The 21,232-nt window shown below is 43.8% G+C and overlaps 1 protein-coding gene across 3 annotated transcripts in view; it reads left to right on the top strand.

Moving 5' to 3' along the window:
- drosha (drosha ribonuclease III) overlaps positions 1-21,232 on the top strand; it is a 138,284-nt gene that overhangs the window by 14,586 nt on the left and 102,466 nt on the right. For 2 of the 3 annotated variants that reach the window (XM_078419440.1, XM_078419448.1), the window contains exons 7-14: positions 1,570-1,733; positions 5,644-5,724; positions 7,140-7,226; positions 7,326-7,412; positions 9,676-9,747; positions 13,833-13,914; positions 14,671-14,745; positions 17,721-17,890. In XM_078419440.1, the coding sequence (XP_078275566.1) occupies positions 1,570-1,733; positions 5,644-5,724; positions 7,140-7,226; positions 7,326-7,412; positions 9,676-9,747; positions 13,833-13,914; positions 14,671-14,745; positions 17,721-17,890 (818 nt within the window). The remainder of the gene's footprint in view (positions 1-1,569; positions 1,734-5,643; positions 5,725-7,139; positions 7,227-7,325; positions 7,413-9,675; positions 9,748-13,832; positions 13,915-14,670; positions 14,746-17,720; positions 17,891-21,232) is intronic. The other variant, XM_078419456.1, reaches the window with a different exon arrangement.

Raw genomic sequence — 21,232 nt, 5'->3', positions numbered from 1 at the left:
TTATATTATTGGCTAGTTTACCCTCGTACCGCATCTTTTTTCCCCGTATTGCCTTTTTAGTTATCTTCTGTTGCTCTTTAAAAGAGTCCCGATCCTCTGGCTTCCCACTCTTCTTTGCTATGTTATACTTCTTCCCTTTTATTTTTATGTTGTCCTTGACTTCCCTTGTCAGCCACGGGTGCCTCTTACTCCCCTTAGAATCTTTCCTCCTCTTTGGGATAAATTGATCCTGCAACTTCTGCATTATTCCCAGGAATACCTGCCATTGCTGTTCCACAGTCTTCCCTGCTAGGGCCTCCTTCCAGTCAATTTTGGCCAACTCCTGCCTCATGCCTCTGTAATCCCCTTTGCTATACTGTAATACTGACACCTCCGATTTCCCCTTCTCCCTCTCCATTTGTAGAATAAAACTTATCATATTGTGGTCACTGCCTCTTAATGGCTCATTTACCTCGAGTCCCCTTATCAGGTCAGGTTCATTACATAACACTAAATCCAGAATTGCCTTCTCCCTGGTAGGCTCCAGTACAAGCTGTTCTAAGAATCCATCTCGGAGACACTCCACAAACTCTCTTTCCTGGGGTCCATTACCAACCTGATTTTCCCAGAGTACCTGCATGTTGAAATCTCCCATGACCACCGTAGCATTACATTTGTGACATGCCAATTTTAGCTCCTGATTCAACTTGCACCCTATGTCGAGGCTACTGTTTGGGGGCCTGTAGATGACTCCCATTAGGGTCTTTTTACCCTTACAATTCCTCATTTCTATCCATACTGATTCTACATCTCCTGATTCTATGTCACTCCTTGCAAGGGAGTGAATATCATTCCTTACCAACAGAGCTACCCCGCCCCCTCTCCCCACCTGCCTGTTTTTTCTGTACGTTGTGTACCCCTGAATATTCAGCTCCCAGCCCTGGTCCTCTTGTAGCCATGTCTCAGTGATTCCCACAACATCATACTTGCCAATGTCTAACTGAGCCTCAAGCTCATCCACTTTATTTCTTATACTTCGCGCATTTAAATACAACACTTTAACTTCGGTATTTACCTCCCCTCTCACACCGGTCACAATTGGCCCTGACCTTACTCTCATATCCCTTCTAGAACTTCCCTTCCCATTCATACGAGAGTCCTTTACAGTTTCTCATGTATTCGCTTCCCCTTTAACTCCATCTCCATATTCCCAATTTGTCAACCCCTCCTCCCCACTACTTAGTTTAAAGCCACGCTCGTAGCACTAGCAAACCTGCCTGCCAGAATGTTGGTCCCCCTGCTGTTAAGGTGTAACCCGTCCCTTTTGTACAGGTCACCCCTACCCCAGAAGAGATCCCAGGAATGGGTGACGTTTCTGGTCGAGACCCTTCTTCAGACTGCCTGTCCTGCTGAGTTACTCCAGCATTTTGTGTTTATCTTCGGTTTGGCGAAATCCTGCATGAAAGTTGCCAAAGACATATGCCTTTTCCTTTCTGCGTTTCTGAGACTATATGAAACATTTTGTATTTCTCCATCACTCTGGTGACCCATTGATAATTCCAACATTGAAACGTGATCTCTGTTGTTCAGACGACAGCTCCAGTGACTCGGGCTGTGATTCAGCTGATGACAGCAGTGGGAGCAGCTCGTGCAGCTCAGATTCTGAGATTATTGACGTCATTGAAGAAATCAAACGTCGAAAGGCACATCCTGATCGCCTGCACGAGGAGCTGTGGTACAATGATCCAGGCCAGGTTGGTCATGGAAACAGATACATAGAATATAGGTGCAGGAGTAGGTCATTCAGCCCTTCGAGCCAGCACTGCCATTCAATATGATCATGGCTGATCATCCAAAATCAGTACCCCGTTCCTGCTTCCTCCCCATATCCCTTGATTCCATTAGCCCTAAGAGCTAAATCTAACTCTCTCTTGAAAACATCCAGTGAATTGGCCTCCATTGCCTTCTGTGGCAGGGAATTCTGGGCAAAAAAGATTTTCCTCATCTCAGTCCTAATGGCCTCCCCCCAGCTGGGCCAGCACGTCTTTCAAAGGTGTTCATGACTAGAGGTGAATCTAAAGTCAAGAACGGGTATGGCAGAGTGGTCAAACTATGGGGTTAGTAGTCTAGGAATGTGGGATACAGTCCAAGTGCAAATTAAACCACAGCAACTGGGGAAATTAAGTTATTCAAAAAATGCTGGAGTAACTCAGCAGGTCAGGCAGCATCTCGGGAGAGAAGGAATGGGTGATGTTTCGGGTCGAGACCCTTCTTCAGACTGAAGAAGGGTCTTGACCCGAAACGTCACCCATTCCTTCTCTCCCGAGATGCTGCCTGACCTGCTGAGTTACTCCAGCATTTTGTGAATAAATCGATTTGTACCAGCATCTGCAGTTATTTTCTTATACTTATGGGGAAATTAAATTCTGTAAATTAAATCTGGAATTAAAATCCAAGTGCCAGTAATAGTGACCATTGTTATTGGAGTGCCATGGTTATTGGAGTGACTGAGTCATAGAGTCATACAACACGGAAACAGACCCTTTGGCCCAAACATCCATGCCAACCAAGATGCCCCATCTAAGTTTGTCCCATTTGCCCACGTTTGGCTCATATTTATCTAAATCTTTCCTATCCATGTACTTGTCCAGGTGTCTTTTAAATATTGTTATAGTATCTGTCTCAACTACCTCTGGCAGCTGGATTCATAGACACATCACCCTGTGAGAACAGATTGTTCTACAGTCTCTCGGTTTTATTCGTACCATTTGGGGTGGAACTCTCTTGTCCTTGTGAGAATCACTTCACATTCATTTAATCTTTGAGAACTAGACTCAGTCTCTGCTTGTACTGAAAATCACTGTTTTTGTGGGAGTGACTTCACCACTCAGGTTTGCTTCACAGGCGAGGCTTTGAGTATAGAGATGGGGGAATCATTTTGCAGTTCTGCAGGATTTTGGTTAGGTCACACTTGTGTGAAGTTATAGAGTCATAGATTCATATAGTGTGGAAACAGGCTCTTTGGCCCAATTTGCCACACCGACCAATATGTCCTATCTACAGTAGTCCCACTTGCTTACATTTGGCCCATATCCCTCTAAACCTGTCCTATCCATGTACCTGTTTAATTGCTTCTTAAACGTTGCGATAGTCTCTGCCTCAACTCCCTCGAGCAGCTCGTTCCATAAACCCAACACCCTTTGCATGAAAAGGTTATCCGTCCGATTCCTATAAAATCTTTAAACCTTCACCTTAAACCTCTGCCCTCTGGTTCTCAATTCCAAATCTGAATAGCAGAATTCCAAATTCTGGTCAGCCCACAATAGAAAAGCTGGAATAGCACTGGAAAGAGTGCGGAAGATATTCATAATAGAAACAAGGACTATAGATGCTGGTTTACCAAGGAAAGACTCAACATGCTGGAGTAACTCAGTGTGACAGGCAGCATACCTGGAGAACATGGATAGGTGATGTTTAAGGTCAGGACCCTTCACACTGAAGAAGGGTCCTGACTCGTAATGTCCCTTATCCATGTTCTCCAGGCATGCTGCCTGACCCTGCTGAGTTACTCCAGCATGTTGTGGCTTTCTTTCAGTAGGATATTGCCTGGAATGGAGGAATGTGGTTACAAGTAGACATTGGATAGATTGGAATGCAGGAGGGGAGGGGTGGAGGGGGAGGATGGGGTTAATTTAAATCTATATACATATTACATATTACTAAAACTCTCATCTTGTTAATATATATATTTGTTCCCGAAGTACAGCCAAAACGGTACATGACAGCGCAACAGTTTTAGGCCCACCTTACCATTGGCCTGCGGTTCAAATGGTTGTTACTTTTTCTTTTTTTTTCTTTTTTTAAACTAAAGAAAACACTTTTTAAATTTTAATAAATTTTAATAAATTTGATTGCCTCTACCAACTCCCCCCACATGGGGTCCGGCACGTCCTGATTGGCTAGCTCCGTGTTTGACGTCACAATGGGAACCCAACGGGTCTGCGCATGCGCAGTTGGGGCCTGTTGATCTAATACTTACGTAAGATGGCCGCTGGATCTGCGCCTGCGCAGTTGGGGCCTGTTGATCTAATATGTAAGATGGCCGCTGGATCCGCGCCTGTGCAGTTGGGGCCTGTTGACCTAATACGTACGTAAGATGGCCGCCGGATCGGCGCCTGCGCAGTTGGGAGAGGGTTGCCGTTCCGAGGGGGGCGGGACCTGCCCGAGTGACGGGAGTGGTGGCCAATGGTGGAGGGGGGGGGGGGGGGGGAGGAAGAGGAGAGCTCTCCTGCGGCCGGGGCTGGAGAATGAGTGGCTCCCTCTCCCCTTCCCTCTCCCCCCGTCGCCCGGCCCCAGGGGAGTTTTGTAGATCCATCATATTTATCTCTGTCTATATAACCTTCACCACATATCCTATGCATGGCACACATTGCACTTTGTAATCCAGTCCAGCATTTAGGTAAGACTGGAGTCACTGACATAGTTAGTTTGTTGCTTATTCTGTAGATTGTTAGTCTGTTAGCTGAAACGAGGAACACACAGGTGTGCTGTTCACTCGGCATGGGTTTAATAAATGTTTTATGGTTCACCGAATATTTTGTAATGGATTGATTATAAAACAAGTTTTATGGGGAGTTGAGGGGGGGGGGGGGGGGGTGGAGTGAGTGAGTGTCGTCAGTTGGTGGAGGGTTGCCAGGCCCACAGGAGAGATTTGGATGGAGGGTTGCCAGGCCCACAGGAGAGATTTGGGCCCAACGGGTCCACGCCTGGCTAGTAAGTTTATAAAATTATGAAGGGCATTGATAGGTTAGATAGTTATAATCTGTTTCCAAAGATGGAAAAGTTTAAAACTAGAGGACATGGGCTTACTACGGTGGGTTGCGAAGTAACTGATTGGCAGGTTTTTCTACCTAGAGGCTGGTGGGTATAAGAAGCAAGCTGCAAGAGGAAGTGGGTACAGTTACTGTGTTTAAAAAACATTTAAGCAGTGTCATGAATAGGAAAGGAATAGAGAGATGAGGGCCAAATGACATTGATGTAGATAAGCATCTTGGTTGGCGTGCATGATTCAGGCCAGGGCTTGTTTCTGTGCTGTACGACTGTGACTGCAATGATTCAAGGAGGATGAATAGGGGGTAGTTATTGCATGTCACAGTATACACTGGAATTTAGAAAGATGAGAGGAGATCTTATCGAAACGTATAAGATTATTAAGGGGTTGGACACGCTAGAGGCAGGAAACATGTTCCCAATGTTGGGGGAGTCCAGAACAAGGGGCCACAGTTTAAGACTAAGGGGTAGGCCATTTAGAACTGAGATGAGGAAAAACTTTTTCAGTCAGAGAGTTGTGAATCTGTGGAATTCTCTGCCTCAGAAGGCAGTGGAGGCCAATTCTCTGAATGCATTCAAGAGAGAGCTAGATAGAGCTCGTAAGGATAGCGGAGTCAGGGCGTATGGGGAGAAGGCAGGAACGGGGTGCTGATTGAGAATGATCAGCCATGATCACATTGAATGGCGGTGCTGGCTCGAAGGGCCGAACAGCCTTCTCCTGCACCTATTGTCTATGTCTTGTATGTGATATCCGTATCTCAACAATTAAACAAAAAAAATTTAGGCACTATTGGTGAGGATATTCCTCAGAATTGCTGTCTGTTTGTCTCACAGATGAATGATGGCCCACTGTGTAAGTGCAGTGCCAAGGCCAAGCGAACTGGGATCAGACACAGCATTTACCCTGGTGAAGAGGTAAGACCAATTTGCGAAGATGTTTGAGCCTTGCGTAATTTAGTCGAGTGTTGTGCATTAATTTGGTGCTTCAATCCACATCTGGAAAGTTTGCGGACAATTGTGTGGATATTTATTTTTATTGTCACTGAAGACGTGCTTATGTTGTGCAGTTGTTTAACGACCATTTTGGACTGGAATGTCAGGTGAGATTTTGCTGCAACTTTCTCTTGAATGGGACTTGACGTCCCAACTTTTTGACTCAAAAGGCAAAGGATATTACCAGCAAGGGAGAGAGTTAATACCTGGAGCTAGAGAATTTGAGACGTTTCCTACTTTTATACTTCATTACAGTAGGGAAGGCGGCCATCTGACCTATCATGACAAGGCTGGGTCACGGAACATTGCTACCAGTTCCATTCTTCCACTTGTTTTCTGCAATGTTTTATTTCTCACATGCCCTGATTCTCCAACCACCCAGCCGTACTGGGGAAACCGAGAGTAGATAATTAACTCAGCAGCACATCCTTGAATCCGGTTCCACCTCCGGTTATATAAACCGAACAGTTCACCTCGGAACTGCGGCCCTGAACCGAGTTCTCTCATCGCAAAAGTTGGCTGCAGAGATGGGTTGTCTGACTGGAGCAGCATTGTAAATCTCGTTTTGTCACTTTTTTAAAAATCGAAGCCGATATTAACAAATTTTGTGTAAGCCTATGGATATCAATGTGTTAGCTAGAATATATTCTTGCAGTTATAGACAATAGACAATAGGTGCAGGAGGAGGTCATTCGGTCCTTCGAGCCAGCACCGTCATTCAATGTGATCATGGCTGATCATTCTCAATCAGTACCCCGTTCCTGCCTTCTCCCCATACCCCCTGACTCCGCTATCCTTCAGAGCTCTATCTAGCATGTTATGGTTATACAGCGCAGAAACAGGCTCTTTGGCCCAACGTCCATGCCGACCAAGTTGTCCCATCTAAGCCAGTCCCCCTTACCTGTGTTTAGCCCATATCCCTTTCAACCTTTCCTATCCATTCTTCCTGAGTTCGATGTGGTAAATTCCAGCTCACATCCAGATCGTGTATAGAAGAAAACTGAAGCACCTGTAAGGAAACCCTCACTATAACAGTGACAATGTGCTAACTCCATACAGGTAGCTCCTAAGATCAGGGTTCCCAAGGTTACAGCAACCCTCACATTTGTCTGCCCATGTATGGTTTTTGATGAATTGTGAAGTCCGTTACACGATTAAGTTTGGATGTAATTTAATTGTAAAAGCATCTGTGTCAAGTCTGATAAAATAACTTGACAACAAAGAGCCTTAATGACTGTGGTCCAGTTGTGGCCAAGAGGACATAAAAAAAATTGTACTGCATTTTATTTTTGGCAATGTTAAAAATGATAATAAACTCTTGAAATGCTTTCTTCCAGCTAACTGAAGCATGCCGTCCCATGACTAATAATGCAGGAAAATTATACCACTATCGAATTACAGTTTCTCCACCGACCAACTTCTTGGTAATTGTATTGTCAGCTGTACAGGAATGGAATACAAAGCTTTTTCAATTATTTCCTGGTGCTGGTTTTTACTGTTAACCTTAATTTTCTTTTTTCTAGACTGATAGACCAACTGTAATAGAGTATGATGATCATGAATACATTTTTGAAGGGTTTTCTCTCTTCTCACACACTCCTCTCTACAATGTGAGTACTTCAGTTGAATATATTATAATATATTTTGAATATATCACATGTGCTGGCACCGCTAGATTAATTCCCGGAATGGCGGGACTGTCATATGTTGAAAGACTGGAGCGACTAGGCTGGAATTGCACTGGAATTTAGAAGGATGAGAGGAGATCTTATCGAAACGTATAAGATTATTAAGGGGTTGGACACGTTAGAGGCAGGAAACATGTTCCCAATGTTGGGGGAGTCCAGAACAAGGGGCCACAGTTTAAGAATAAGGGGTAGACGATATTTAGAACTGAGATGAGGAAAAACTTTTTCAGTCAGAGAGTTGTGAATCTGTGGAATTCTCTGCCTCAGAAGACAGTGGAGGCCAATTCTCTGAATGCATTCTAGATAGAGCTCTTAAGGATAGTGGAGTCAGGGGATATGGGGAGAAGGCAGGAACGGGGTACTGATTGAGAATGATCAGCCATGATCCCATTGAATGGCGGTGCTGGCTCGAAGGGCTGAATGGCGGTGCTGGCTCGAAGGGATGAATGGCCTCCTCCTGCACTTATTGTCTACTGTCAACTACTGTCTACCGTCATTTTTGGCGTCATTATTCAAAGTCCAAAGTCTGGTCGTCCAGCACGTTTGGTGTACCGGAGCTGATCCCGCGAACCGACGTCCCTCCTCTCCTCGGCCGGCCATCTTTGTGTACCAGGGGTGCCTCCTGCAGCGACCTTGATGGTGCTGGAGGCATTACCCTGGTTCACCCTCCACTCCTAGCGCCCAACATCTTCAGCTCCCTCCCGGTTCTGCCTTCTGTTCGGGCAGGTCTCGTAGACCGTCGAGCATTCGGGCCGGTCCCGTAGAACGACAAGATTTCGGGCGGGTTACCGATTCCATTACACTATATGCATCCTCCTTTTCAATGTGGCACAGGTCCAAGCCTATCATGTTGATCTGAAGACATGATGGTGTTTTAAGTGTCACAAAGTATGTCAGGCAAAAGCTTTTATACCCGGTATGTCGCAGTATGTTGTATCGTTTTTGTATGGAGTACATTGTGATGTGTAGTGCATTACCTTAAATTGGGGTGTGTGCAGGGGGTGGGGTGGTTTGGTGTAAATTACTTCTATTTAACAAGTATTGTTTTATGATTTTAACATTTCCATTTCTCAATGGACTTACTGTAAGGGATCCAATTTAATGCTTAGGGTTAATGTAACTGAGGGGTAAACTGAACATATTGTCGATTGGTTTCCACTCCTTGCATATTGATATTATTTTTGCCCAGAGCACGCAAACAGAAGTTTTCCACTGTACCCCGGTACAGGTGACACTAAAGTAAACTCAAACTAAACTCAACTCAACTATCTTGTTTGAGCAAACCAGATACATTTCAAATGAATGCTGTTCTTCCTCTTGGAAATCTGGAGATTGTGAGAAAAAAAATCACATTCACGCAACTAAGTGTATGATACTGCAAAATAAAGTAATTTTTCAGAGACTTATGATAGTGTAGGAAATGGGAGCAGGAGTGGGCCGTGCAGGAATGGAATCCAATGTGACGGCTCATTCTCGCATTTAACCTGCTTGCTTCTCAGTTTTATTGATGATTCCCTTGCAGTCTCAGCTTTGGATATGTTCTCAACAATTAAGTCCCCAGAGTTAGAGAGTTCCAGCATTTCTTACTCCTTCAGTTTTAAATGTCTGACCTTATCCTGAGACAGTGTTCCATAAATCTAGGTTCTCCAGACTATAGAAACACTATTTCAGCACAGGTCATATCAGTCCATCTTGTGCTCCTAAATGTTTCTGTCAGATCATCCCCCATTCAGACCATCCCCCATCCCCCATCCCCCATCCCCCATTCGTTCACTCATTTACAGGAATCAGTGAAATGTTCTCATGCATCCATCCCCTTTATCGCACTTGCATTTGTTTTCTTTCTTGTACAAGGACACCCAAATCTCTCTGAACACCACTGTTTAATTTCTCTTAACATTTAAAATAGAATAGATTCTTCCAGCCAGGAAATAATATCACATTTCCTCACATATTTTACCAGTGCCCTACAAAACAAGTGTTTGCTTTGTTAAAGGGAATGTGATCCGTTTCCTCTACATCTGAACATGTTAAAAAATAATAATGTCCTGATTTTTATGGGCAATATGCCTTATCATGTCCTTAAATGTTCGACAAAAAACTTAATAGTGTTATTATTTAATCACATACTATGGAAACAAAAGTGACATTGTCTAACTGAATATACATTGGTATTAATTTGCAGATTCCTTTATGTAAGGTCATACGTTTCAATATTGACTATACAATTCATTTCATAGAAGAAATGATGCCAGAGGTAAGCGTTGGTTTTACTTTAATAGTTAATAGAGCTCCTATATTATTAATTAATAGACCTCCTATGGTTATTCATGGGATGTGGTTATTACTGGTAAACCTAACTGTCCTTGAGAAAGTGGTGGTGAGCATTGGCTTGAAGTGGTGAAAGTGAGGATGTTGGCTGATGTTTGCACACCATTCATTCCCATCACTGATCTTCAAATTACACTGTCCGTATGCAGCATGTATGTTTTCCTGGTTCGTTCATCACTGCCCATCCACCCCTTACTACTCCCCCCCCCCCCCCCCCACCACCACCACCTTCCCCTCCTTAGGCATTTCCCCTGCAACCATAGGAGGTGTAACACCCGTCCCTATACCTCCACCCTTAGTTCCATCCAGGATCCTGAACTGCCCTTCCAGGTGAGACGGAGGTTCACCTGTACCTCCTGCGCGCTCATCTGTTGCATTCACTGACCTCAATGTGACCTCCATTGCACCGGTGAAGCAAAAAGAGGACAAGGTGACTCTTTTGCTGAGCAGCTGCGATCTGTCCACTGTGGAACAACACCTCATATTTCACCAGAGTAGAACTCCACAATCCAACTACTCTGTCATGAACATTAAAGTCTCCAGTTTTGGGTAACCCCTTTCTCTCTCACATCTTCCCTGGTCCTCTTACTCCACACCCTCCTTCCCACAATATTCCCAGGCGTCTATCACCCTGATTCTTCTCTCCTCCCCCCGCTTCCTACTCCATCTGCCTGTCACCCACACACTCCTCCCATTGGATCCCCTTGCCTTTTACCGTTCACCCTCTCCTGTTGCTCCCACAACCTGTGACCTGTACAAAAGGGACAGGCTGCACCTTAATTGGAGGGGGGGGGGTGACATTCTGGCAGGCAGGTTTGCTGGTGCTACGCGGGTGGGTTTAAACTAAACAGTGGGGGGGTGGAGTCATCAACATGGAAGTGTATGCGTGCAGTTAACGGGAAAGAGAGTGTCGGAAACGTCACGTTTAAACTAACAAGGCAGGGGATGGGAACCAATGCAAGGAGATAGAGGGCCATAAAAGGAGGACAGAATTAAAGGTAGAAGGGATATAAGAAAAACAAACCTGAGGAACATTCGTAATAAGGTGGATGAATTGAATGTGCAGTTAGTAGTTAAGGGAGATGATATAGTTGGAATTACGGAGACATGGCTCCAGGGTGACCAAGGCTGGGAGCTAAACATGCAGGGGTATTCAATATTCAGGAAGGATAGACAGAAAGGAAGATGAGGTGGGGTGGCATTGCTGGTTAAAGAGGAGATTCATGCAATAGCAAGGAGGGACATTACCTTGGATGCTGTAGAATTGGTATGGGTAGAACTGCGAAATAGCCAAGGGCAGAAAAGCCCCTGTTAGAGTTGTATGCTGACCACCAAACAGCAGTAGGGAGGTTGGGGATAGCATCAAGCAGGAAATTAGGGATGCGTGTAGCAAAGGTTTATCATGGGGGACTTTAATCTACATATAGATTGGGCCAACCAAATTGGTAGCAGCGCTGAGGAGGAGGATTTCCTGGAATGTATACGGGATGGTTTTTTAAACAAATATGTAGAACCGACCCGAGGACAGGCCATCCTAGACTGGGTATTGTGTAATGAGGAAGGATTAGTTCACGATGTTGTTGGGCAAAGCCCTTTGGGCAACAGTGACCATAATATGGTGGAATTCTACATTGGGTTGGAAAGTGACATGGTTAATTCAGAGACTAGGGTCAAGAGTCTAGAGTGTTTTATTGTCATACGTCCCAGATAGAACAATGAAATTTTTACTTGCTTCAGCACAACAGAATATGTAAACATAGTACACTGTAAACAATATAATAAACGAGAGGAAAAAAAAGTTCAGTGTGTGTATATTTACACATGCAAGTACACACGTAAAACAAACAACAGTAGTGCAATAATAACAATAATAATCTATTGTTATTCAGAGCTTATTTGAGGTTGTAGTGTTTAATAGCCTGAGCTTAGAAAGGAGACTTTGAAGGTATGAGACAGGAATTGGCTAGGATAGACTGGCAAATTATACTTAAAGGGTTGACAATGGAGATGCAATGGCAAAGATTTAAAGACCGCATGGATGAACTCCAAATATTGTTCATCCCTGTCTGGCGAAAAAATAAAACGGGGAAGGTGGCTCAACTGTGGCTAACGAGGGAAATCAAGTATGGTGTTAAATCCAAGGAAAAGGCATATAAATTGGCCAAAGGAAGCAGCAATTTTGGACTGGGAGAAATTTAGAACTAAACAGAGGAGGACAAAGAGGTTAATTAAGAGGAGGGAAAAAGAGCATGAAAGGAAGCTATCGGGGAATATCAAAACTGACTCTAAAAGCTTCTTTAGATATGTAAGAAGAAAAAGATTAGTGAATACAAATGTAGGTCCCTTACAATCAGAGACAGGTTCATTTTTAATGGGAAACAAAGAAATGGCAGAACAGTTAAACCAGTACTTTGGTTCTGTCTTCACTAAGGAAGATCAAACAAACTCCCAGAAATACTGAGGATCTAGTGGGAGGGAGGAACAGAACAAAATCCTCATTAGTCAGGAAATGGTGTTAGGTAAACTGTTGAGACTGAAGGCAGAAAAATCCCCAGGGCCTGATGGTCTGCATCCCAGAGTACTCAAGGGGGTGGCCCTGGAAATCGTGGATGCGTTGGTGATCATTTTCCAATGTTCCCTCGACTCTGGATCAGTTCCTGTGGACTGGAGGGTAGCCAATGTAAACCCACTTTTTAAGAAAGGAAGGAGAGAGAAAACAAAATTATCGGTAGTAGGGAAGATGCTTGTGTCGATTGTTAAAGATGTTATAGCAGCGATTTGGAAAGCAGTGACAGGATCGGTCAAAGTCAGCATGGATTTATGAAAGGGAAATCATGCTTGACAAAACGTCTGGAATATGTTGAGGATGTAACAAGTAGAATGGATAATGGAGAGCCAGTGGATGTGGTGTATCTGGACTTTCAAAAAGCCTTTGACAAGGTTCCACACAAGAGATTAGTGTGGAAAATTAGAGCACATGGTATTGGGGGTAAGGTATTGACATGGATAGAGAACTGGTTGGCAGACAGGAAGCAAAGAGTAGGAATTAGCGGGTCCTTTTCAGAATGGCAGTCAGTGACTAGTGGGGTGTCGCAAGGCTCGGTGCTGGGACCCCAGTTATTTACAATATATATTAACTTTTTAGACGGGGGAATTATATGTGACATCTCCAAGTTTGCGGATGGCACAAAGCTGGGTGGCAGTGTGAGCTACGATGAGGATGCTATGAGGCTGCAGGGTGACTTGGATAGGTTGGGTGAGTGGGCAGATGCATGGCAGATGCAGTATAATGTGGATAAATGTGAGGTTATCCACTTTGGTGGCAAGAACAGGGTGGCAGATTATTATCTGAATGGTGTCAGATTAGGAAAGGGGGAGGTGCAACGAGACCTGGGTGTGCTTGTACATCAGTCACTGAAAGTAAGCATGAAGGTACAGCAGGCAGTAAAGAAAGCTAATGGCATGTTGACCTTCATTGTGAAAGGATTTGAGTTTAGGAGCAAGGAAGTCCTGCAGTTGAACAGGGCCCTGGTGAGACCGCACTTGGAGTATTGTGTGTAATTTTGGTCTCTTAATTTGAGGAAGGACATTATTGCTGCTGAGGGAGTGCAGCGTAGGTTCACCAGGTTAACTCCCGGAATGGCGGGACTGACATGTGATGAAAGAATGAGTCAACTGGGCTTGTATTCATTGGAATTTAGAAGGATGAGTGGGGATCTTATAGAAACATATACAATTCTTAAAAGATTGGACAGGCTAGATGCAGGAAAAAATTTCCTGATGTTGGTGGAGTCCAGAACCAGGGGCCACGGTTTAAGAATAAGGGGTGGGCTATTTAGGTCTCAGTAGCTCTCCTTTTTATTTGCTAGAGGTTCCAGCATCTGCTAACTGTTGTGCCTCTTGGCCAAGATGGGGACATTTGCCTCCAATATATGTCAATAAATGAAATAAAGCTGTTTTTTTTGTTGGCTTTTCAAAGACATGGGATTTTGCTTCTTGTTTTGATTACAGAATTTCTGTGTGAAAGGATTGGAAATGTTCTCCACATTCTTATACAAGGATGTTTTGGAGCTGTACGACTGGAATATTCTTGGTAATGTGAAATATAATTACTTCAAGATTTTGAAATGTGGAGTGTTTTGAAACATTAGATGATTTAAAAAAAAAAAAAATTTGTGAAGATTAAATTTTGCAATCAATATAACCACTAATGCCAGAGTTGGAGCCAGACGAAGCTTTGCAATAAAATATCACCTCATGAGTTCCTCTTGAACGAAATGTAAAGCCCATTCTTTCGTACTGAAGGTACACTAGAATTGCTTGATTGAAGTAATAGATCTCTGTTAAAAAGCTCATTTTATGTACAGTTTGTTGATTCTTGGTAGTAAATTTAAACACGGCATGCTTCACTATTTTGCCTTCAGTGTTAACATTCTTCTGGATCAGTGACAGGTTTATAATGGAAGGAGAGTGTAATTACAGAGTACCAAATTTACTAAAGGAGAAATTCCATTATAAAATGTGAAGATCGGTATTTATAATGGAAATTGAAGTGTAAGGACAGAATGAAATCTGAATACATCCCATGTTCAATGATCAAAATACTCTCGGGCATTTAAGTCCACCTCGTTTAAATCTTGCACTCTGTCCTAATTTCCTAAACATAGCCTCATGGGGGTTTGCCTAGAGTAAAATAACCAAAAATATATATCTTTGTTTTAATACATTAACCAGACATTATGGTTACATTTTCCACATTCTAACCACTTTCTGGGGAACAATGCTTCTCCAGACTTCTCTGTCGGATTATGGAAGTGTTTTTATGTATGTAAATGTTGATCTTTCCCAGGTCCAGTATTTGAGAGTGGAGCTGCATCCTGCCCAAGATTTCATTTTCTCCCCCGTTTTGTACGATCAATTCCCGGTGAGTAATGCTGCTGTTGCTGTTAAATTATTCAAGTAGGTTTTTCACAAGGAATTTCCTGTGTTGTGTGATGTGATACAAAAAGCAACCAATGACACCATTAACCTCAAAGCAAAACAACCTAGTATTGAGAAACAAAAAGTGCTGGAGTAACTCAGAGACAGGGAAAATAGAGTGGACTTGGGAGGAGTGGAGTATTATTTGAATTCGGAGAATTCAATGTACATACCATTGGGCTGTAAGCTACCCATTTGGAAAACAAGGTGCTATTCTTCCAGTTGGCATGTGGACTCACTCTAGCAACAGAGGAGAGCAAAACCAAAAAAGTCAGTCAGGCAGCATATCTGGAGAACATGGATAGGTGACGTTTCAAGTTAGGACCCTTCTTCAGACTCTAGCACTTTGTGTCTTATTTCAATAACCTAGTCTGCTGCTTTTATTCAAACTCCAGTTACATCAGTCTGAAGAAGGGTCTCGACTCGAAACGTCACCCATTCCTTCTCTCCAGAGATGCTGCCTATCCCTCTGAGTTACTCCAGCATTTTGTGTCTATCTTCGATTTAAACCAGCATCTGCAGTTCCTTCCTGCACATACCAGTTACCATCAGTCTACTTTCATGTGATATCACCTGTGTAGGCTTGTATACACTGGAATTTAGAAGGACGAGAGGGGATCTTATCGAAACGTATAAGATTATTAAGGGGTTGGACACGTTAGAGGCAGGAAACATGTTCCCAATGTGGGGGGAGTCCAGAACAAGGGGCCACAGTTTAAGAATAAGGGGTAGGCCATTTAGAACTGAGATGAGGAAAAACTTTTTCAGTCAGAGAGTTGTGAATCTGTGGAATTCTCTGCCTCAGAAGGCAGTGGAGGCCAATTCTCTGAACGCATTCAAGAGAGAGCTAGATAGAGCTCTTAAGGATAGCGGAGTCAGGGGGTGTGGGGAGAAGGCAGGAATGGGGTACTGATTGAGAATGATCAGCCATGATCACATTGAATGGCTTGAAGGGCCGAATGGCCTCCTCCTGCACCTATTGTCTATTGTGTACAGGGAAACTGTGCTGATATACGTTACTTTACTACGGATCTTACCTTAGATTTATGGTAAACTAAGTCACTATTAACCCCAGCTGCCCTTCTGAGGGAAACACTGAGTATATTCTGTGCTCCCGATGTGGCCTCCATTAGATCAAAGGGACCAAGCATAGACTAGAGGCCCATTTCGCCGAGCACCTACACTCTGTTCCCCAGGCCTACTGACGCTCCTGGTTGCTAACAGTTTTCAACTTCCAATTCCTTTTACCGACTTTTTGGGTTTTGGCCAGAGTGAGTCCACATGCCAACTGGAAGAATAGCACCTTGTTTTCCAAATGGGTAGCGTACAGCCCAATGGTATGTACATTGAATTCTCCGAATTCAAATAATACTCCACTCCTCCCGTCCACTCTATTTTCCCTGTCCTCCCCACCCTGATCCACATCCATCTCTTTCACCATGTCCCACCAGCCCATTTACCCTGCCCCTTACCCCCCCCCCCCCAGCCCCCTTACCCCCCCTCCCCCAGCCCCCTTATGCTCCTCTTCCATCCCCAAGCCCCATATTTCCTTTTATCCCCTCTCCCTGACGTCTTCCATCCATATCCTTCTCTCTGGCTTAACATTTCACTCCTCTTCTTTCCTCATTTGACATCTTTCTGTTGGCTTTTCACCTCTAACCTTTGTTATAATCTCCACCCATCTGCCAATCACCCACCCCCTCTCACCTGTATCCACCTATCGCTGACCAGGTTTTGCGTAATCCACGCCTTTCTTTTTCAGCTTTGTCTCCCCTATTCCTTCAGTCTGAAGCAGGGTCCCGACTTATAACATTGTCTATCTATTGCCTCCACAGATGCTGCCTGACCTGTTGAGTTCCACCAGCACTTTCTGTTTAGCTCGAGATTCTCGCCTCTGCACTTGTGACTCTGTTAGTATTAGGTTTAATGTCTTATGTCAAAGATGGATACACAATGCTGCAGTAATTCAGCGGTCAGGCAGCATTTCTGGAGAACATGAATAGAAGATGTTTGGGGTTGGAACACGTCTACATTCTGTTCCTCATACTCCTTGTTGTTATGCCCTTTAAGACTGGCGGACATCTATCTGATCCATGTTTTCTACACTTGCATTGGGCTTCTTGGACAAAGAGAAGTCCACCACTTTATATTTTAATCATAAGTGTAAAATTCAGAGCTGAGGCCAATGCTAACTCTGCCTGAAAGATACATATACTTTTCAGTTTCACCCAAATAAATATCTTTCCAGAATCTGGAATTCTCTGCCTCAGGAGGCAGTGGAGGCCAATTCTCTGAATGCATTCAAGAGAGAGCTGGATAGAGCTCTTAAGGATAGCGGATTTATTCACAAAATGCTGGAGTAACTCAGCAGGTCAGGCAGCATCTCGGGAGAGAAGGAATGGGTGACGTTTCGGGTCGAGACCCTTCTTCAGACAAATCGATTTGTACCAGCATCTGCAGTTATTTTCTTATACTTAAGGATAGCGGAGTCAGGGGGTATGGGGAGAAGGCAGGAACGGAGTACTGATGGAGAATGATCAGCCATGATCACATTGAATGGCGGTGCTGGCTCGAAGGGCCGAATGGCCTCCTCCTGCACCTATTGTCTATTGTCTATTTATGTAGATTACGATCATTACACGATTATTCCGTAGATTTCTGGGGTTTGACAGGGAAGTGCATCTCTGGTATTTTCTAGCTGAGAGGGCTGTGGATATTGAAGAAATCGAGAGTTTTGCAGTCAGTGCAGAGAAGTGGGTCTGATTTGAAAGATGAGCTCTAGTCTCACTGAATAGTGGAGGAGGTACAGAATGTCATTGCCCTGCATCTATTTTCATGGTCGCAAGGTTAATCGCTGCCACTCCCATCACGGTCACTTCATGCTCTGCACGTGTGTCTGTTCTGCTTTGTTGTCTTCAGATAGTGGGAAAGAAGTACTGTCCATGCATCAGGTGTTGCTTTACCTGCTGCACAGCAATAAACCTCTTGTTCCCGAGGAGGAGATTGCCAACATGCTGCAGTGGGAGGAGTTGGAGTGGCAGAAGTACGCCGAAGAGTGCAAAGGCATGATCGTGACCTACCCTGGCATGGTAAGTGTTAAGGTGGAAGTAGAAATTGGCCTAAACGCAATGCGCTCTTTGTGGAAAGAAGTATTCTTTGTAATGTCCTTATAAAGACTACAGATATGATTTCAACAGTAGTGAGGGTTTTACAACAATAAAAACAGCCTTCCTTGCCAAAAACATCTTCAGTGTATAAAATGGTCCAAGGTGCGTCAAGTGCGCTTCCAAGGGAAATGATGCTCAGCTTCATTGAGGAGATATTAGGGCTGATTATCACGATCGGTCCAAGAGCAACTTTAAGGCAAATCATTGGGTTGAAAAGGGGAAGTAGACCACAAATAGGATTTAGGAAGAGACTTCTAGAGTGCGGACAGCTGAATGTACACCTGTCGACATTGGAACGCTTCCATTTGGGGATGAGTAAATTTAAAAGCAGCAAGTTCTCACCAAAGTTACCATCGCCCTTGGAACCCGACCCAAAACGTCGTCAGTTCATTTCTCTCTACAGTTGCAGCCTGACATGCTGAGTTCCTCCAGCACTTTGGTTTTTGCTCGTTCTTTTCACTGATGTTGTTGGAAGGTAGAAGGTTGTGGGTCAAGACACGCAGGGTAAATTTCACCTAACTCGTGTCAAGGGTTATGGGGAGGTCAGGAGAATGGGGTTGAGAGGGAGAGAGTAGACTTGACAGGCCGAATGGCCTAATTCTGCTCCAATCACTTATGAAATGAAATGATGAATCTGAGATGCTTTTCATCAACATTACATCTTCAGGAAGATAGCACTGCCAAATGCCCTCGCATTCCATCAACAGAATGCACCAGAGCATCAGCCTGGAACTGTTCAGTACAATGTGCGTGGGTCTTTAATCTATGAGCTTTTGTTTGAGAAGTGAGAGCCATCACCAAGCCAGAGCTGCTGTTAAGAAGACAGGATGGAGAGCTGCAGACTGATGCTCATGGATTGCCCTAATCAATTGTACATTGTTCACCTCAAACAAAAATGCCTCCCTTTTGAGAAGAGTGGACGCAAAGCAGAGCATAATTACCAAATATTGATGTCCACTTGTTCAATCGTTAAAACGAACAATGGAACGTTAACCTTTGGAGACCTGGAGTATGGAGTGCGAGACATTTTACTGTGTATTCAAAGCCATGCTTCAATCACAGCTGGAGAACTAGGCACCTTTGGCAATTCATGATTGCCCTGGAATGAATGCCACACTAATATTCCCAACTTTTATATAATGAAGAACGTTTACAATGACTGGTCCTTTATTTCTTGAAGGAATTGATAAGGGTAAAATGAACTGGAAGTCAAAAGGTATGAAGGTATGCTGTTTTTGTTGGAAGTGTGAACTGTCCCATAAAATGCTCCCGATGCCTCGTTTATTACTAAAGTACATCTCAGATTGGCAGTTTCCAGTTTATAAGTACACGCGGAAATGGTTGTTTATATTTCATTGTTCTTGCCTATCCATTTTCATGATACTTTGATTCAAATTACTTCATGCATTTGGGAGTTATAGTTTGAGATGGTGTACAACAGCAACAATTTGCAGTTATCTGGTAAATTTACATGGACATCCACATGGGGTTATGAAGCAGATTTATTGTTAAGTCACCGCAGAAGTAATTTGAGGAAATAACCAAAAGATTTGTTAGGACGTGATTCCAAGGAGTGTCATTAAGCAGGAAAGTTACCGACTAGAGTAGATGCGGAGTGTTCACAAAATGCTGGAGTAACTCAGCAGGTCAGGCAGCATCTCGGGAGAGAAGGAATGGGTGACGTTTCGGGTCGAGACCCTTCTTCCACCCCTGACATCAGTCTGAAGAAGGGTCTCGACCCGAAACGTCACCCATTCCTTCTCTCCCGAGATGCTGCCTGACCTGCTGAGTTACTCCAGCATTTTGTGAATAAATCAATTTGTACCAGCTTCTGCAGTTATTTTCTTATACTAGTGGATGCGGAGTGGATGTTTCCACTCGTGGCAGAGTCTAGGACCAGAGGGTGTAGCCTCAGAATATGGTAGGATATAAGCTTTCAGAAGTAGAAAGATGATGAGCTCAATGGGTAACAATTCTAAATCAGTAGGTTATGGTTTCAAGTCACAACCTACTGATTCAGAAGTGTTGAATCTTGGCAAAAAATAAAATCAAGACTTTCACTCCATTACAGTACTGAGTGAATGATTCACTGTTGAAGATTGTGTCTAAGATTAACGGTCATACTGAGACCCCACCAGCTCTCTCTGGTAGAGGTGTAAACACTCTTGTGACGCCATTTTAAAGAAGAGCATCGATGCTCTACTTGGTGTCCTGAACAACATTTAATCCTAAAAAAAACTAAACATAGATTATCTGGTTATTAGCCTCAAAGGCACCATATGAATGCAAGCAATATATTCCCCCTTCACACACCTTTCTTCTCTTGCTCCCTTATTCCCCCTCTTCCTCCATCCTGTATTTTCTCTCCCAGTAAACCTCCTTGTTGCCACTTGCCAAGACCAACTTTTAAGCCATGTTCCAGAATGTTCATCCTGAAATCTCTCTAAATCTCAGTTATTATAATTCTCTCACCATCACCTTTTCCGCAACTAGTGAGAGAGTCTGGGACTGTAGCCTCAGAATAAAAGGACCCATCTTTAGGAAGATGAGGAGGAATTTCCTTAGTCAGAGGGTGGTGAATCTGTGGAATTCATTGCCGCAGACGGCTGTGAAGGCCAAGTCAATGGATATTTCTAAGGCGGAGATTGACAGATTCTTGATTATAAGCATGTCAGGGGTTATGGGGCAAAGGCAGGAGAATGGGGTTGAAAGGAAAAGATAGATTAGCCATGATTGAATGGTGGAATAGACGATGGGCCAAATGGCCTACTTCTGCTTCTTTGATTTATGGAAGTGTGATGGAGCGATGAATTTATGAAGGAGCAATGAAGGTTCAGCAGTGCCTGAGCTGAGAGACTTCTTAACTAACACAAAAGGTCAAAATTATAAGAATGCACCTGGATGATGAAAAGGCTGGAAGTGATAAAAGAGGCATGGAGGGATGTAAACCAAAATGACGATTTTTGAAATAGTTGCATTTTAATTGGCAACTAATGAAGGTGAGTAATGTAAAGGGCGAAGCATGTAGCGTCCAGGGAATGAGTTTAGGCAGGCCAAACGGTGTTTCAACAACATGTGGAGGGACGGAACAGCGAGAGCTACCCGATAGTTGTGTCATGGGATAACCTGGATTACACGGGCTTCATGGGATTCGGTCCCAGATGAACCATCTGCTGAAGCATGTATTGCAGAGAAGAAAAATAACCCGGGTGTAACTCCTTGTTAGAGTTGGCCAGATAATTTTCTGCGATAAATCATTTTGGG

This window comes from Rhinoraja longicauda, chromosome 2 (genome assembly GCF_053455715.1).
Source record: "Rhinoraja longicauda isolate Sanriku21f chromosome 2, sRhiLon1.1, whole genome shotgun sequence".
In the NCBI taxonomy this organism is placed as follows: domain Eukaryota; kingdom Metazoa; phylum Chordata; class Chondrichthyes; order Rajiformes; family Arhynchobatidae; genus Rhinoraja; species Rhinoraja longicauda.
This window is presented reverse-complemented; position numbering and strand designations above follow the sequence as displayed.